This window comes from Lontra canadensis, unplaced genomic scaffold (genome assembly GCF_010015895.1).
Source record: "Lontra canadensis isolate GAN:19392208 unplaced genomic scaffold, GSC_riverotter_1.0 scaffold92, whole genome shotgun sequence".
Classification (NCBI taxonomy): domain Eukaryota; kingdom Metazoa; phylum Chordata; class Mammalia; order Carnivora; family Mustelidae; genus Lontra; species Lontra canadensis.
The window spans coordinates 2,050,786-2,070,421 of NW_022631086.1; the positions used below are offsets into that span (position 1 = coordinate 2,050,786).

At 36.3% G+C, this 19,636-nt stretch overlaps 1 protein-coding gene across 2 annotated transcripts in view; it reads right to left on the reverse strand.

Moving 5' to 3' along the window:
* The window catches only part of SYNE1 (spectrin repeat containing nuclear envelope protein 1), a 451,046-nt gene that overhangs the window by 292,192 nt on the left and 139,218 nt on the right, over nucleotides 1-19,636 (reverse strand). For both annotated transcript variants that reach the window (XM_032836376.1, XM_032836375.1), the window contains exons 14-23: nucleotides 16,321-16,433; nucleotides 15,599-15,767; nucleotides 9,891-9,987; nucleotides 8,927-9,129; nucleotides 7,079-7,243; nucleotides 6,462-6,614; nucleotides 5,295-5,438; nucleotides 3,154-3,327; nucleotides 742-900; nucleotides 277-441 (exon numbers count right to left, since the gene is read on the reverse strand). In XM_032836376.1, the coding sequence (XP_032692267.1) occupies nucleotides 277-441; nucleotides 742-900; nucleotides 3,154-3,327; nucleotides 5,295-5,438; nucleotides 6,462-6,614; nucleotides 7,079-7,243; nucleotides 8,927-9,129; nucleotides 9,891-9,987; nucleotides 15,599-15,767; nucleotides 16,321-16,433 (1,542 nt within the window). The remainder of the gene's footprint in view (nucleotides 1-276; nucleotides 442-741; nucleotides 901-3,153; nucleotides 3,328-5,294; nucleotides 5,439-6,461; nucleotides 6,615-7,078; nucleotides 7,244-8,926; nucleotides 9,130-9,890; nucleotides 9,988-15,598; nucleotides 15,768-16,320; nucleotides 16,434-19,636) is intronic.

Here is a 19,636-nt window from a genome sequence, read left to right on the forward strand (position 1 = left end):
CAATTATAATGTGGCTCATCAATTGCTCCTAAGGTTTTTGTTGGTTTGTTTGTTTTTGTTTTGTTTTGCCTTGTTTTTTGCTGCGGCCATGTTTTTGGGTCTAATAACCTAAAATGTCTCTGTCTTCCTAACTCAACTCTTCTTTACCCTTGCCTCAAAAACTTAATACTAGAACAGAGTGGGTTTTTTTTTTGTTTTTTGTTTTTTTTTTTATTTCTCACTCAAGACCACTTGTCCGTGTCTTCAGGTCAAGTGCCCCATGAGGGACAAACTCACGGTATGTCTCTTCAGGAGGTCCTCCGGGTTTCCCTTTTCCTCCAGACCCTCCTGTGCCATCCGTAGCACCTTCTCCAGCTCTGCTCGAGACTCCTCAAATTTCTTCATCAAGCGACTATTGGTTTCCACATGTTTCTTCCAGTCTCCAATTTTCTTCACCATATTCTTGATTTAAAAAATAATGCCAATGTGATGCTGCTTTCTCATTACTGAAAGCATCATTTTGTTAAAGAGTACTGTTTCTTTAAAAAAAAAAACAACACTTGGAAGGAATACATTTCATTATTACGAGAGTAATGAACTTCTTTTGACATTAATGAGTATTAGCAAAAGAAGAAGTAAATGATTGCTTCCAAACTTCAGGAGGAGAGGCATTTAGCAAGAGGGAAAGCATGAAACATGAGGACGACATATCCTCTTTGTATTTTCCCTGGCTCAGGTCTCCGTAGCAGGGGGCAATCTTACCTGGAAAGCACCATGGGCATCTGCGATCTGTCTGTGCAGCTTTGTCTGATCAAACTGCTTTAGCACATTGCTCAAGGTCACGAATTTTTGAACATTTTGACTGCCTTTCTCAATGTGTGTCATGGTTTTCTTACAGCTTTCTTGACAAGCTGACAGCTCCTACATGGAAACGAAGCCCACAACAACAGTACAAAAGGGTGAGGAAGAGGAGGAAAGAGAATAACCATTACAACACAATAAGAACAACATTATATAGCTTTTAGGCTTTTAGTCAGCTGTAAGTAAAACCAAAAGTACAGGGAAGGGTTTCATTTCATTGAGAAGAGCTGAATTTTAAGCAATCACTAAAGTCAGTGCTTTTTATATAAGGCATTTAAATGTCACATTGAGTTTTTTTGAGTTTTTTTTTTTAATTTCATGCCTGTTTTACTAACATTAAGAAACCAGAAGGCCATCAAAATTGTTATTTGCATGCAATGTGTCCAACTCACAGGCCTAAGATTTAATGAGAGAACAATCACAAAATCAATCAACGTATTAGGTTTTAATCTAAATAAATTTAATGCCAGTGCACATACTTCACTGACAGAGCTGCCGCAAATTATGTATTATTTGTGTATCCCCAAATGTACAACATTTGAATTCCTAAGGTTCATCAGTTGTCAACCTCATTAACAAAACGGTGGACCTCATATCCTAACCACAAAAGGCAGGTGGGTGTGGGAGGACGGGCAGTTGTCCTATGTTCACAGGATGAGAAACCATGGTGACCCATGCCCTTCCACCTCCGCTTAGTAACCTGGCAACATAGTGATTTCTGCAACTGGCAGCATGGAGATCATCCAGCCTAACCCAAGGCCAATAGTCATTTTCTAACTTGAAGCCACACTATCTGCATTTCGACATCCTCAACAGCTTTGGAAAAGTATTTCAAACTGCTCATTTGGATACCAGTTTTGGTAACCAGAGGCAAGTACTAAGACCAAGGTTTTATTTGTTTTGGCAAAAGGAAGTCAGGAAATATTTTTCCTTTTGAAGATTTAGGACACAAAAGAGTAATATATGTTAGAATGATATTATTAAATATTATCAGTACTATCATTACTAAAATATCAAATGTTATTTTAATTGTGGAAGGATTCATTGATGGCAATTTTTTTATTAACATATAATGTATTATTTGTTTCAGGGGTAGATAGGTTTGTGATTCCTCAGTCTTATCCAATTCACTGCACTTACCTCTTTGATGGCAATTGACAGCAATTTGAGAACACAAGAAATGGCACTGTGACTCAGAGTGAAAGACAATCTTTATTTAATATGACGAGAACCCAGTAGAGTAGGGTTTGGTGGTATAAGCATTATGGCTTTACTATGAACAATAATAAGGTAATAATAAAAAAAATAATAATAATTGTTACCAGTTATAGAGTGCATACTACGTGCCACTATGTGTCAGTTACATTGTGGAATATATAATGTAATCTCCATAGTAAGCTCTCCACTAAGGAGAGGAAATAAAAGCTAATCAAGGCTTTGTAATTTGTTGTGTCAGATCTAAGATCTGAATACTTGTCTGACTCATTTCAGATACTCTCTTCCCTTTCTGCTAAGTGATGCTGCCCTTCCTCCAGGAATCTGTTTCAGTGAACGCGTGGTAGACCGTTTGCCCATTAAATTTCACACTCCTCTGATGGGTAGGGTCATTTATAATAAGCCAACCAAATAAGTCAATTAACTGCAAGAGTGCAAAGCTGTTCTGCATAGAGATCTGCTTACTAAAAATGAGACATAAAGAAAAAGGATTATCACTCGACACACATTTCCAGAATTTTGTGGCTGTATAATCAGACTTAATCTTAGATGCAAAGAAAAGATCTCATAAGACACAGATTACAGACACTGGATAGAAATGGAATGCAACTATTTGCTTTTACATATATCTAAATATCTAAATTAAAATTTACTTATAAAAAGTGAACTCTATATAAATTTAATAGATAAAACTTCTGTTCTATTGTTAGTGGAAAGGGGTTTCATCTTTGGACAGATGTATATTTTTGTTTTGAGATGCCAGTGCTATTCTATTTTTTTAAAAAGATTTTATTTATTTATTTGAGAGAGAGAGAGAGAGTACATAAGCAGGGGTAGGGGGGGCAGAGGGAGAGTGAGAAGCAGACTTCCCGCTGAGCAGGGAGCCCAGTGATGCGGGACTCAGTCATAGGACCTTGGAATCATGACCTGAGCCAAAGGCATGATTAACTTAACTGACTGAGCCATCAGCCACTCAGGGATGCTATTCTAGAAAAATGTTTCCTGTCCTGACTGAATTTCTACCACTATAAGCACCATCTCAGTCTTGCTACACACGCTGTAAAATAACTTTGCCTCCTCAAGGGGATTTCTCCTTACCTGTTGTTTCTGTTTAAAAAGAGCACTGGATTGTGCCTCATGCTCAAGAACTGTTAAGATTTCATTGATTTTCCCAAGTGAGTCATAAAAGAATGTCATCTGCTTTTCTAATTCTTCCAATGGGATCGACAGCTGTCGAGACTCATAAAGGAGTGGAGAGTGACTTTCTTTGACCTTTAAAAATACAAAGACAAAAATTCTATTAAAGGCCACTAATGACCACAAACTCAGGGCACTGTTCCCAGTTCTGAGGAACATTGTCTTCAGTGACATTGTCATCTGGTGCTTACAGATCTCCAAAGACACTTATTGAATGATATTTCCTATGTATTGTTACATTTTCATATAAAAAACAATACCACTGTATCACTAAGACAAATAAATGCTAGAGTTTCCCTATGAAGATTCCTCTAAACGGTCCATCTGGATGGCATTTTCCCATCTAAACGACGCTGTTGGTGAGGCAGATGGCATCGAATTCCATCTCTTAAACTCTGCAGCTCCTCTTCACTTTGGCCTCAGAATTTGACAGGAGACCGTGAATTACATTCCCTAGACTGACCTTCCAACTTCATTTTCCGGGGCTCTACTACTTGAATCCTTAACTCTAGACAAACCTGTAACTTTGCTGACTCATTCTTCCCAGGCAGACCTTCTGCTTTTCCACCTCCCCCAGCTCCGTGCTTCCCTACTCTCTGCCCATCATCTAACTCATCGCAAGTGAACAAGTCGTGTACCAACTTATTTACGAGGTCCACATGCCAGGGGATATCTCTCTGGTCTGAACTGACTCAGCCCTCTTGTTATTTGTCTTTGAAAAAATTCTTATTGCTTCGTGCACTTGCATTCTTTTTTTTTTTTTTTTAAGATTTGATTTATTTATTTGACAGAGAGAGATCACAAGCAGGCAGAGAGGCAGGCAGAGAGAGAGGAGGAAGCAGGCTCCCCGCCGAGCAGAGAGCCCCATGCGGGGCTCGATCCCAGGACCCTGAGCTGAACAACTTAGATGGTTTACAGGTGGAATTTTCTTTCTCTGAGGTTGCTCTAAATCATTAACGTGGCCTAGGCTAAGATGTACACGCCTAAGATATGGCTCTAAAAGCTTGAAGGTGATCGAATCAATAATATTGACCTTGAATTGTACCCAATCTCTATAAATAATCTTAACTTGAATGTTAAAATAAAAAGAATGAGAAATTAACATTCTAATTAATACCAGTTTGGCAAATGAAGTCTTCTCATTTTTTCAAGACCATATTCTTCGTATTTTCACCCGTCTCATTTATTCCTCATTAATTTTTCACTACTGACTTCATGTAGGTTATTCTCTTTCTGCTTTTTCTCCCTCCTAAATAACAGGTTTCTCTGCTTTCTTTTTCTCGGTTTCTCAATTCTTCATTACAAGATTTTCCTCTTCATTTATATAGTCACTCCTTTCTTCTGTCAGAAATTAATTGCCCCATCACAAACAACACCATCCTCATAAAATCTTCAACTTCAGATAGATTAAAAAATCCCAATGGAACTTCCAAAGTTCTTAATGAAAGACCCTCGACAGAAGAGAAAAGTCTTATGGCTAGTGCTTGGTATCCACGGGGTTCCCTGTACACAAGTGGTACAAATGTATAGATCTTAAGTTTCAAGTTAGCTCCATGAGCTGAAAAGGGCAGAATTTTTCACTGCTTCATGGCCATGCCAGCAGAAAATAGCATAAATAGTCTTAGAGCCAGGGGATATCAGATAAAACTCAATAAAAGGGCATTTGGAAATTCTTTCTTATTTAAATATCTGATTTCTTCCTCCTCCTTCCCCTTCTTTTTCTCCCCCCCCCGCCTTTGTTTTATCACATTTAACTGGGCCCCTTATTCCTTCAGAACAGACCTATCTTTCTAAATGGAGCTCCTAGTATTTCTAAATTAACAGCGGTAATACATGACATCAGCTCCATAGTTTCAGTTTTAAAACTCCTGACAAAGTTACTAAATGACAGAGTTACTAAATCAAGAATCCCAGGAAAAAACAGAAGCATGATCTCTTAACAGGTAAAGGATTTGCCCATGGGTGTGACTGAGGAGGCGTAAAACACACTGAAGGCAGCGTTGGTCCCGCACGGTGTGTCATGCGTTTAAGTATGTTCCCACCTTGGTTAGCTGTTCCTTGAGCCTAGACATGGTTGCAAACATTTCATTAGCTTCTTCTTGGGAGCTCTCTTTGGTAATGAGGTGTGCAGTCTTGGTGATCATCTTGTACTGAGCCTCCATTACAGGTACCCTCTGCTCAATGTCCTGCATGAATCATTGAAACAGTGAGAGTAATACATGGTACATTTCCTTTTCATTTCGGGATTCCACAGAAGGTTGGACAAAAATCAATATGTACTGTATAAAATCCTATACTTCTAATAAATTTTTGGAGATTCCACTTATTGCTTTCCTTTACTGCTAATTTATGATATATCGGTAATATCACATGAATAGATAAAACCTTTCCTTCAGAAGTCACTGTAAATCCTTAAATTAACATACGGACAAGCTGAAGTAATCTGTACACTTTCAAAATATGTGTGCTAATGTAGTATATAAACATTATGTCAACTAAATGCATGTTAATTTGGGACAACTCCTCTGACCTTAACAATTATACAACTTACTTTTTCTTAAAAAAAAGTAACACATTGTCATCAAAGAAAATTTATAAATCAGATATAATTAAAAAATGTTAATTACGTAGTCTTCTCACACAGTCATAACCAGGCCCAACACCCCATCACTACACATCATTAATGTTTTCCCCTGTGCATTCTTATACCCATTTTTTTATGTTTACAAAAAAAACATACTATTTTTTGCTTTTCTCACTTAATAGTGTATTAGAAAAGCTTTCCATGTCATTAAATATTCTTTTACTACTTCATTTTTGAGAGCAGCAAGGTATTCAAAATATGTAAAGAGCACAATTCATTTAGGTGATACTTTGTAGAAGAGGCATTTATGTGGAGGTATAATTTGTAGATGTTTCCTGTTTTCACCTAGTCCTTTGTAATTCAGTTGTAGAAAAAAAAATCTCTGAATTAAAAAACTATTTTGAAGTTAATCTATGTCAAAACATACCCTTAAAAAAAATCCAAATAGATTTTATTTAAGTGCACTTTTTTCAATTTCGAAGTGCCAATCAGGTTATGCACACATGTCAAAATGGTGCCCAAGAGACATAGGACAACGTGGCAATGGTCTGGGTTAACTTCGGTGATCTTCCTTCTCACAACAGAACAGGTTTTCACTTTGTTGTCCAGAAACCACCCCCCTCACCTCCAAGTCTTGAATTAATAACTTGACATTAAGAAAAGAGACTTCTAAGGGTTCAGACATTTTCTTAAGGGCTTCAGTTGCAAAATCGGACAGGGCGGTCACACAGTCTGTGTACTCCTTCTTCATTCTGTCCATTTCATCAGCCCGAGCATACTGTTAAGAAAAGGGAGGAGCACAACATGAAAAATCATTAAGTCAAACCTCTGGGAGCCTGTAACCTTCACAGCCACATACTCTCTGGAATTGTTATACGTTAAGAAAGATGCTAATTTCTGACTCTTATTTTAGATACACTTGAAGTAAGTCCAATTGCTGTGAAAAGAAAAAAGGAACTAGCATAGAAGCAAAGAATTATGATTTCAAACATGAGTCGTTCCATATCTGTAGGCTCCATATTGTCAAGAGAATCCTTCAATAAACCATACATTTCTGTAATGTTCCTCTATTATAAATGGGAAAGAATAAAGGGCCCAAAATAAACATAAATGCTCTAAACACATCCATAATCTGGCTAAATAAGCCCATGCTACAACAATAAAACAGTCTCTAAACAGATTGTTCACCTCCACATTTATAACACGTGCATGTTCTGAGCATATAGAGACTGAAAGACGTACTTGCTTGACTTCCATGAACAACTCCCTCCATCTCCCATTCAGCAATAGTAACTGCTGTTTAAGATCACGGGAAACCATCTCATCGCATGTTTCAATTAGGAAATTGCCCGCATCATTCATGGCAGCATGCTGCTGTATCCAGTGAGGCAAATTTCGGAAAAAATCCTATAAAATAAACAATGCGCACTATTGTAAACCACAGACCAAAAGTTAATAAAGGATATGGAAGTAACCAAACTATGAGAGGTATCTTTGTTCTAAATTTGCACAAATTTTAAGGTAAATGTTAGCTCTTTTTCCAAATGCAATTTTCAATAAAGAGGTTCAAAAACAGGAACTAAAAATGCTGTGTCTTATTACAAGAAAAAATTTTATTTTTTGCCATAACTTTTGCTGAAGACAAAACAAAACATGATAGACATTTTCTGTTGTTCCTATTTTACAGATGAAAAAACTGAATTTCTGTAAGTGTAAAGGACTTGTACATAGTCTTCGGGCTGGTAAATACCAGAGCCAGGGTCATATAAAAGGTATGGTATTTTACAGTAATGTATAGTTTTGTTTAAAATTTAAAAACAAACTTTGACCTATTATTTTTGGTTTTAAAATCTGAATATAGTACATGAAGATAATTAACAATCATGGATATAAATCATTGAAGGAAATTTTTTAAAAATTAAAAATCTGGGCCAAAGAAGACTTAATACAGTAATATCGTTTCTTATTTGTTTAAGGTTACTCACTTGGCAATGAAGTAGTTGTCTGCTGATTTCAAGTTAATATATATGTGCTTGTGCATACATATACACACACACCACAGTAAAAACCAAGGATACCAAAGATAATTCAAAATCTATTTTATAAGCCATATGTGGGAGGACTTCCCACATAAATAGAACACTTCTGTTTCTGGTGGTTATAGTCCCTTGGATGAAATTAACACATATGACATCTACTAGGGCACTGCCAGTCTAATCAGAAAAGCCAAAATCTGTATGGGCATACAGTTCTTATCAACCTCAACTACACAAGAATATTTAATCTATGTGAAATAAAGAGTGCTAAACATTTAAAAACTATGCATCTACTTGCATAACACAATAATAGAAGAACCAATCTTGGATAGCAAGCACTAATTCTAATGTATTTACTATACTTTTTAATGGAAGCCTGGTATTTTAATATCTTTCACATAAAAATTAATTTTTCATGAGAAAATATCAGTTCCCATTAAGAAGTACATATACAGAAATCAATCCATTTTATACAAGATTTTAATGTAAGTGACATTAAAGTAAAACGGTACCTCTGAAACCCACACATACACCTGTAATGGAACAAAAAATATCACTCCTGCCCACTCTGGCCACTCTGAACCCTTGTCTGAGGGCTGATAAAATCCAAAAAAAGAATATCCAAAGAGGAAAAAAAAAATCTGATGACCCAGACGTCCAGCTGGTGTGTGTCATTACACAGAATCAATATTATGTTGTCCTCTCTAAAATGAGGAAATCCACAGAGGTCAGTGCCCTTCACGTACAGACCTAATGGTAAGTATATCGACCTCTGTTGCCCCCTGGGCTTCCTGGGGGTTTGGCTGTCCCTCCATAGGTTCCCGCTTTTCTGAATGCAAAAGCAAAACACCGAACTGATCAGAGAGGGAACTGTTTTAACGTAACTTCTATAAAGCAGAGTATTTCTTGGCCTAAAATAATTTATCAACCTGAGAGCAGGCAAAGTCAAGAATCTTGAGTCACATTTGCGAATATGTAACACTCCCTAGAGAACTCTGCTGTCTCATTGTTAAGTTTGGGTGTATTCCTTTCCTTTGGTAAGAAGCAATCTTACCTTTTTGGCATGCTCTGACTGATTTAGCATTTTCTCTGCATCCTCTAGCCAGGCCTGAAGACTGGCCACCGTGTTGCCATATCGATCCCAGTTAGCAATTACTTCCTCCAGCATGCTCCGCACGCTCCTGACTTCTACTGAAAGGTTCCGCCACTGGGCCGTGGTTTCGTTCATGAATTTCATCACATTCTCGGCTTCTTCCACTAAGACAGATACAACAAATTATAACCCTTACTTTATATTTCAAATCCACCAAGTTTTTTTTTTCCCCTATGGGCTATACACTAGTGTGCAATTATAACTCTTCTTTAGATTATAAAGTTAAAAGATGAAATGTTACAATTTCTTTCAGCTAATGCTGGGAATATGTTATACCATACTCACAGGCATTTATAAAGGTTAAAAGTGATAATACATTTAAAATTTGTGATAAATGGGAATGCAATGAACGACATGTATTTTTTCACATTTTATATGCACTCAAATACATGGTCACATATATAGTATTGGTCACAAAAGCGGTCATTCATTTTTGACAAACATGACAGACATATTTACAAAACGAAGCGAACATATTTTACAACGTGTGTCTTCACACTAACTTTTCATTCCCTTGATAATATTCAAGTTACCTCTTTTTTATCTAATCCTCAGACTTGAAAATAGTTTAGAAAATAGCAATTTAGAAAATGAATGCTTTGTTTTTTCTTTCTTTTTTTTTTTTTCTGCCTCTTCTCAGAAGATTACACACAGAGAAATGCGCGCACACACACGGTACGATCACATGGGTCAGCAGGCGTTGCACAAAGTCAAGGGGACTGAAGCCAACATGCGCTCTCCGGGCCCACGGCACGGTCACAGAAAGATTCAGCAGGGAACAAAAAAAAAGATCTGATCACAGAATCCTGTAGGTTCTCAATTACACTGCAGTCAACAATACAGACAGTTCTATCATGTGTCTTACCTGACCCATCAGCTTGGATGTACATCTCTGCTGTCTCTTTCAAGATCTGGTATGTCACTTGATACTGTTCAAAGAACTGGGTATTTTCTATAAAAGACTAGAAAGGGGGAGTGGTTAGAAGATGGCAAACCCTAGGCACCAGAAGAAATACCAAAGTCCATTTCTTCAAGAGAGGAATAAGGGTATTTTGCCCAAATTTGCCAACCTCACGCTTGTAAAAAAAACCAGCAAATGAATTCAACTGCTATAAAATAACCTGGTTATTCTGAGACTATAAATTGATTCCACACTTTTAATTCTAACTCAGCACTATTGAGAAAGTATTCTATTTCTCCACACAAGGGTTTGTTTTTAGAGAAGACTGACGCTCTCAGACAACCTGGGGCTCACATTTAGAAAGCACTAAATTTGGAAGAACATTTTCTTGTCCAACTGTGTTTGAGCTGTGGGATTTTGTTGCTCCTTGAACATTGATTCTGGTGAATGATGGCTCTGAGGAACTTTGATTATAAATAAATGGCACAGTGCACACTTCCTTTAAAATAAAAAGTACAAAAAATGTTTACAAGCCGAAAAATTTTAAATAATCACATAGCCCATCCACAAGTGTAAAAATTACAGATAAGCCATGTCTATAGCTGTATATAATTTACATATGTGACAGAGCCACCATCAGCAAATGGGCACTATACAATTTAGAACACACAAGAAATCCTTAGGTAAATTTTATTGTTAACTCTAGGAAATATGAAATAACCCCTGTTTCGAAGATTAGTCCTGTTGTAGTAAAAAAAAAATAAATGCAAATATAGTTATCAACATTTTAATAGTACAACTAGTTCCTATGATTTGAACCCAGTAAAATACTTGATAAGTGTCTCTATTATAAAATGCTCCATTATAAAAAGCTAATTTGCTTTTAAAAACCAGCTGAAGTCCAGTGTGATATGTTCATGAATACTTTTAATACGGAGATGTAAAATATTTGAGTGCAGATATAAAACTTCATAATGTCATAGACTTCCCTCAATTTTACTGATAAATTTTTATATTTCAAGATAACACTTAAAAACATTCCATGCATAATATATTTCATAGCATCTTATGTTTATACAGCACTTTACCTATATATAAGTTACTTTTCAGGAATATAGTGACCAGGAAAAGCTGCGAGTTACCTGGAATGAAGGGTTCCGTGAGGAACACTTATTGCAATATTTTATTTAATTATTAATATTAATTATTAATATTTAATACAGGCTGTATTACTTTGGTAAGTAAAGCAATTAATTGGTTAAGTGATTATTCAGCCTCATGTTCAACTCCCTTAACCTTCCTGTTCCCCAACTAGGGAAAGAGTAATTTACGGCAATTTAATTTTGGAATAACTAAAACAAATGAACATATCATAATTTGATCAAAAAAGGAAAGTTACACCTAATGTACAAGACATTGCAGACAATTGAAGAGATAAATATATTTGGCAATGTTTAAAAAATATTCTCTGTTTATTTTTGGAAGAAATTTCAAGAAGCTAATGAGAAAACAATTGTTCTAAGTGTGCGAGGAATGGGAAATAGTGGCTGTATTGGACAGAAAAACTTCACTAAATATGCTTTTGCTTGAATTGTTTACAAATTAATTACAAATGAATAAGAGAAAAGTTGATTTCCAGTTTCATTTCCAATGGGAAAAACAGGATATTTTTAAAGAATATTATAAATGTTGTAGGGACTCATTAAAGTGTCTTCGAGCCTTTCTATTAGAAAGACAAGGCAATTAATTTTTGAAGGAATATACCTTATTTGTTATTTTACCTTTTAACTGTTTCATTTATTTTGACACTTTTTTCTTTCTGAACACAGAGTAAACCCATTTCATAGCATGAATTATTTTGCATATTAATATCATTTTAGCAGGAGGACTGGTAAATCTCCTTTTTACCATGAGCTAACTAGACAGTCTCTCAGAAGGGTGCAAAAGAAAATGCAAGTGTCTATTTAAAATAATGATAGGATTAATTTATTCCTTTAAAAATAAGGCTTACAGGGCACTTGGGTGGCTCAGTCGGTTGAGTGTCTGCCTTCAGCTCAGATCATGATCACAGAGTCCTGGGACAGAGCCTGCTTAGGGCTCCCTGCTCAGCAGGGAGTCTGCTTCTCCCTCTCCTTTTGCCCCTCCCCCCTGCTCCTGCCATTTCTCTCTCTCTTTCTCAAATAAATAAAATCTTAAAAACAAAGAACTATATAATTATTAAAAAAATAAAATAAAAATAGGCTTACATTTGGCTATCCAGTTCAACAAATAAGCCACGTTAAAGCTGATGGTACTTCAAGAAAAAGAAGATATCTCTTTATCCCGCTAAATCCAAAGTATTAGTGGAAGATAACCAAACTTCTCTCACAAGATAAATATAGAGATACATAAATTTCATTCATTGATTTCACTTGAACAGAGCTAAGCCAGGTAATTTAAGATTTAAAAGATCATCTTTGAGAAGAGGTTTTATCAGACTTGCCTACTTAACATTAATAAAATAATCACAAATAATAAAATAAGAGTTCACATTACTTATGTTGCATTCACACAGGCCACAATTCCAAGAGCTCTCCTTCTATGGAAAAGAATGAATTATCCTATTTCTTCCATAGTAAAACTGGAGCATGTGTTAACAAGCATGGTCATGTCAAGAACAAGTATGACAGCAAAAACCAAACCTATGATCTCCGATTTATATTACAGTTTGTAATCTCTTATGAATAGCATGTGGTCCAGGTTTAATTAGCAAGCATTTGTGGAGTATTTTCCAAGAGTTTCTTAAGCACACGGCAGCTGCACACTTGAGCACCTAGTACAGAGGTAAGTAGGAAGCACATTTTCTGATTCTCTAACCCTTTAAAACATGGTGGGTTTTTTGCATATGAATAAGATTGAATTGAGAATTCAAACTAAGGAAAAGATAATTATGGAACTTTTACATCCTGCATATTACTTTGGTTAATAGATGATATAGAACAGCATATGGCTCATTACAATAAATTTTTTTAGAAACTAAGGAAAGGATTAGATTTAAGAACCTGACTTTATTATTTTATTTGGAAGTCTTCACTTTTGAAATAGTCCATCCTAAAGAAAATTATTTTCTCACCAATTCCAAAGGGATGAGAGAAGCTATAGGGGGTGTGAGATAAAAGGAAAGTAACATGTGTCCATCTTTCTTCCCTACAAAAGTCCCTATAAGTCTATCATCATCATCATCGTCATCATCATCACCATTATTACTAAAAATTTGGGAAAGACTAAGTCTCCTAGAAATTAAGTTATTTATGAAGTCACATGGGTTGTAAGTAGTTGATTCATTCAACACATTTCCATGTGACTAGTGGCCAGACTGTAATATCTCCCCTACTTCACCCCACTCTGCCCCAATATCATGCCTAAACAGAAATTATTATTTCTGGGGAGCCTGGGTGGCTCAGTGGGTTAAGCCTCTGCCTTCGGCTCAGGTCATGATCCCAGGGTCCTGGGATCGAGCCTCGCATTTGGTTCTCTGCTCAGCGGGGAGCCTGCTTCACCCCACCCCTGCCTGCCTCTCTGCCTACTTGTGATCTTTCTCTCTGTCAAATAAATAAATAAATAAAACTTAAAAAAAGAAATTATTATTTCTGTCACTGTCACTATCAGACTATAGTATGTAAGTGTAAAATATTGTTAAATATGAACTAACATTAAATGTAGCTAATATTTATGTGAGCTGCATTCCTTAATTCACCAAGCTACAGGAGATCGTTTTAATTATTTGGTCTTTTAAGTTAAACAACAACAACAACAACAACAAAACTTTCCCAGCCCATTTTGTTAGTCAGGTTCAGTGCCAAAACTTTTGGTTTGGAATGATGTGACTTCAAATCCTGAAGAGTCAGGATTTGAGTCTTCTTCTTAACCAACTTCTTACCAAGAGTCTACTTCTTATCAACTGTGCCACCTGGAACATGTGGGTTGAGCACTGAAAGGCTCTATTTTTCTCAGTGAAACTACATGGAAATGCCCATCCCCTAGGGTTGTCACTAGGATACAAGATGACACATGGAAAACAATGAGTTCATGGGGGGGTCACTCAATATCTCACATTTACTAAAACTATTAAGCAAAAAATACTGTAAGGCCCTTCATAGAAAAGAAGGGTTAGCAATAAATAGGTGTTTTTCACCATGGAATAAAAATATCAAGAAATGTTCATTCAAATGTGCTACCTTTGTTGTGAAATTGGCAAGTTTACCAGTAGTTAAAAGTTATGAAGCCATTTAAAACCAGCAGCTTAGTGAACTTCTCTTTAATTTATGAAGAAAGCAGAACTAGGTTTTTTTTTTAATTAACATTATTTCTTTTAATCATTAATATATAACTCTACTTACATATCTTTTATTTGAGAAGTTCAAAGAGAATTACTAACAACCTTTTATTAGAACATTAACCTGGTGGAACACTCCCATCAGGCATTCAATCTGATTGTCCTTAAATAGGGAGAACAAAGATGGATCCTGCATAATTACCTGCTGAGCTCATTGTGTACCATTGACAAGACTAACCCCCAAAATACAAATGCTTATCTGTGTTAATGCTTAAAAGACTAAAGTAATTGCTCAAACTTAAAAAATAAGATTTTTCATTATTTTCCAAAATAATTCAGAATAAGGGAACACATCAAAACAGATTTCACATTTTTTGACACATATTTCCAAGACAATTGTAGTAACCCTAAAGAAAGATTCTACTGTAAATGTATCTTTTCCCAAATGCATCTTGTTCATTCTTCACTTTAAAAATCTAATTAAAATGTAACAAAATATATTCTGATTCTAGAATGCTTCAATAGTGATATGGTTTCAACAAACATTCAGTCATACCAGTTACAGAGCTGCTCTGACTAGTCATATTAGAAATGGGCTTAGATTTTAAATTTACTAATTTCTCATTTAGAATATGTGATTAAACACAAATGGAGTAGTACAGGACTGAGATGACTTACACACAATAACTTTGAAAGCAAGTTTGTATTGCTAATAAATTTGTGGGAGGGTTGTTTAACAGAAATAAACTACCTTTAATAAATAATTCTCTAATTACATGTAAATAGAAACTGCTAGTTAGAGAACAACCTAATATCTTCATTAACGGAGGGCTACTATTCTATGTAGATATGGAATTATTCATACTGATAACCCAAAATATATGATGATCCATAAAAATTAAATTGGTACAGAGACTCAGAGACAAGAATTTTACTTTTCCTGCATGCACACGAGAAGCAATGAAACTCGGAGACATACATATTATAGTTCCCATATGAATAACAGAGGATGATTGTTTTTTAGAGACATGACATAAATATTTTTAACTCAGTTTCAATGGTGAGCTCACTATCAAAGTCATGGGTATGCAATGTAAAAACTTTTTCTTTTTTTTTAAGCAATAAAGCCAGTTACAAGGGTTTAGTATGGTTAATACAGCAAAATCTTTCTATTTTTCCAAAGGACATAGGTGAATATTTCAGATTATTGCAAAGAGCTAACTTATATCAAGCCCATTTAACACCCTTGTACCTTTAAACTCAAGATAAAAATAATAGTGTCAAATAAACTGGTAGGTACGAAATGCTAAACCCATGTATCCTCTGATTTCTTTTTCAAAGCACCGGGGAGACTTACAATGTAGTTTTGCAGAAGCAGCTCCACTGACTCTCTCCTCCCATACTTGATGATCCAAGATTTCAGCTTTGACTCTGCAAGAACCAGCAGTGAAAGCAGACGGTACTTTAATTCTAGAAATTCCATTTTCATTAAGTGCAGCTCTGATGTGGAGGAAACAAAATGAAACCTAGAAATAAAACACCGAGAATTTACAGAATGTAACTAATAGTAACAGAACGGTGCTTACTTAACCTGTTACACGTTACACGTCAGAGCTAAATATAATAGCAGGTACAAGGTCTTCTAAACTCTGGCTGATCAATCAGTATCAGGAGATCTGACTCCTTTTCTAGCTCTGGATTTAAAGGCAAATCATGATCGAGTGAAGTATTTAATTTAGTTCTTTCCCCTGCCAAGGCAACTCTCATCTGTTTCTTTTATAAGCTGTTTTTGTAATATTACATAATGTTCCTCACAGTACTGAATAAAAATACAGTCTCTGAAGAAACCATTTCTGTGATTTCCAGGCTGTGGGCATATTCAGGTCTACTCTTTTCAAACAATAATACATTAGAACATTGGCATTCTTAGCATATGTTATGGGCACTCGATTTTTATGTACCGAATGAAAGCATCTCTGTAAAGAAAAAAATCAATTCATTGAAAAGAAAAGAAATGGAAAAAATACCCACCAAGCATTTAAAAAAAGACACTTCATTTATAATCGGCTGTCCTCTTACCTCTCGGCCATGTCCTCTAACTGATCAGGTGGCACTGGGATCCCGTTAACAGACCTGGTCCTGTAGATATCATGGAATGCTCTTTTGTGAGCATCTGTGTTTTGAAGCAGATCCTAAGATACAATTTAAAAAAATAAAAAAAAATGAGAAAACATGTTCACAGGAGGCTAAGAAGCATAATTTTCAGCCTGTGCCGATGAGTGAATGTACTCAACAATCCGATCGTGCAGCTACATCCATATGCGGCTTGGTGCCCCTTGTAGGTTTTTACCTGGTCCAGGAGCCCTGGTGCTGGTCTAGAAGGCCTGTGCTAGAGCTGTATCTAATAATTATGGCATCTTTTAAACACACATGACACTTGCACGGCAATGCATTCAGACATTTTAAAGGCACATGGTCCAAAGGAAAATGTAGTTACTGCTATAAACAAAGATTTGTCAGGATTTTCCTCCTTCCTTGATTTTGAATATACTGGTTTTTAGAAGCTGTAAACTAAAGGCAACTGGCTTAACCCTTTAATGGTAATACACATACATTCACACATGTATATATTACTCTCCTGTTATTTTATTTTGAATGCATGTGGACTACTATACAGTGCTACTTGTTCACCATTTAAGTCAATAATATCACAATATTATGCAAATACTCTTATGGTTTAGAAGATTTCAAACAAGCACAGGGAATGTCCCATAGATATCAGAGTGGAAAGATCAAATGTGATCTTTCAAATATTTTTTGTATGCTATATAGAACCACACAAATTTTAATAACTTATCTAGATTTGTTTTCTGAGTTTTTCACTGTCGGTAGACTTAGTTGTATAAAGACTTACAGGTATGTCACGTTCCTAGCCAACTTCTCACCCAGAAGCAAAGATGAAACGTGGTTCATGCCATATTCTCTACAGTTTAGTTTGTTTCTCAATATGAGAATAAATACCCAATAGCTTGTCACTCACTGAAAAGTAAGATGCATTAGACCACCGGAATGATCCATTAAGATTAACAGTGTTTAGCTCACAATGAGATTTAGTGCATTAATTGGAGAAAAGAGAAGCAAAAAAACATCCTGAAGCCTTAAGAGAAACACTGATGGAAGGGGGAAAAAATGAAGGCTCCCATATATAAATTAAAATGTTAAGGTTATACTATAGGTTGACTAACTGAAAATAATAATTTAAAAATGTTAAGGTTATATGTGCTTGCTCAAGTAAAGACATATGTGTTTGCGCCTTTTAACTTGAGGGCATTGCTTTTTACACTGTAGAAAAATCTAGGGCCATGGTATTTCTATCCTGGTATATTTGCTATGATCACCTATTGATCTGCATGGGTAACTGTACAGATATTCACTCATGCCCAGAGGGAGACCACTGTGTGCAGGAGCTGATCACAGGGGACAGAAGACCAACCTAAAACAGCTAATGACTGGGAGTATTTTAGTCACTCCTTGCCTCCTTTATAACATCTAGACACACTTCTGTGGCTTATGATCTTGGCTGAGACTCCTACAAGTGAGTGCAGAGCAAATTTAGAACCATTACCCCCACATAGCTCTGATGTATTATATATGACTACATGTTAATATATGAGCAGGGTTCTGGGACTCTATTGGAACACTCCTATGCCCAGTTGTTTTCTAAACAGCTTTCCTTACTATAGTCAGTATCTAGCTAATGGAAAGAATCTTGACAAGAGGGGTGCCTGCGTGGTTCAGTGGGTTAAAGCCTCTGCCTTCGGCTCAGGTCATGATCCTGGGGTCCTGGGATCGAGCCCCGCATCGGGCTCTCTGCTTGGCAGGGAGCCTGCTTCCTGCCTCTCTACCTACTTGTGATCTCTGCCTGTCAAATAAATAAATAAAATCTTAAAAAAAAAAAAGAATCTTGACAAGATATCAGAACAAACAAAAATGTTTTCAAAAATATGATAAAGGAACTATAGCTGGTGTGATGCCACTGGCCATCGCACTAAAAACCAGCTAGTTGCTGAGCACAGCATGTGACTTTCACTCATTGGTGGGCTCACAGGAAGTAAGGAAAATCTTTTAGGTCTCCAACTCCCATTAAAATATGACCCCAAAACTGGATCATAGACCTGTGAGCAAAAATAAATGGAAAAAGCTGACTGTTTGTGGCAAATATCTATACCCACTGCTGTAGGAGTTTGAGTCTTGGAACTTGGAGAAGGCGAAAACAATGAAACTCAGAGTTCTAATGAGCCAGAACCCTTAAATACTAACAAAAGGTAACTGGTAGGAGTGTAACAATATCGGGCAAAATAGATTTGAGAATAAAATCATTATATGTAATTAATCATTTAAGGAGGAGCCTTTTAATTTACTAGTGCCTATCTTAATTCTGAACTTGAACATGTCTAGCAAGCCTCAAAATACATAGAGTAAAAACTGATAGAACTATAGGGAGACTGACAACACCACGTGGCTGTGGGAGCTACCAAAGCCCCTCTCTCAGCGACTGAGATGAAGCAAAGGAACAATTGCGGTAGCAGATGGTGGAGAGAGGAGGGAAAGCAAGGGGAGATGGTTGCAGATCTGTGGGCCTCGTGGGCTTTTGTAAGACTTTGGGAATGCTTATTTTGAACAGGTGGGAGCCAGTGGGAAGTTTTGAGAGGGCTGAAATGAACCGACTTGTATTTTAAAAGCACTGCTGTGGCCATGTTACCCATGAGGGTAATGCCCCACCCATGAAGCACCGCTTCCCATAGCTTCTAAAAGGGCACAGGAGCTGGATTCCCTCCCACCTCATTGAGCACTCTTTCTCATACTCTTCTGCTGGTTCATCTTCTACTCTTTGATCTCTTGATTTTAGATTCCCTTCAGGGCTCAGTTCTTGACAGGTTTTTTTCTCTTGTGTATACTGCCTTAATTTCTTTAGTCTCAGAGCTTCTGACATCCTTCTATACACCAATGAGTCTGAATATTTATCTCCATCCTACATCTGTGTCCTGAGCTCCTGTCTCTTATCTCTTATCTATGCCACACATCCTGTTTATATATTAATTATAATATAATATAATATAATATAATATACATATATGCCACATATATATTATGCCCCAGGCTGAACTCCTGATCTTCCCCAAACCTGCTTTACTGTCTCTCCATCTCAACTGATGGAGACCCCATTCTTCCAAATGCTCAGTTGAAAAAAATAGTGTCTCATATGACTCTCCTTTTTTTCATAATCAGTATCTAATGCCAAAAATTGCTCTGCCTTAACAATATTCAGAATCTGACCATTTCTCACCATCTCTACAACTACAATCTGGCTCAAGCCACCCTACATGGATTATTG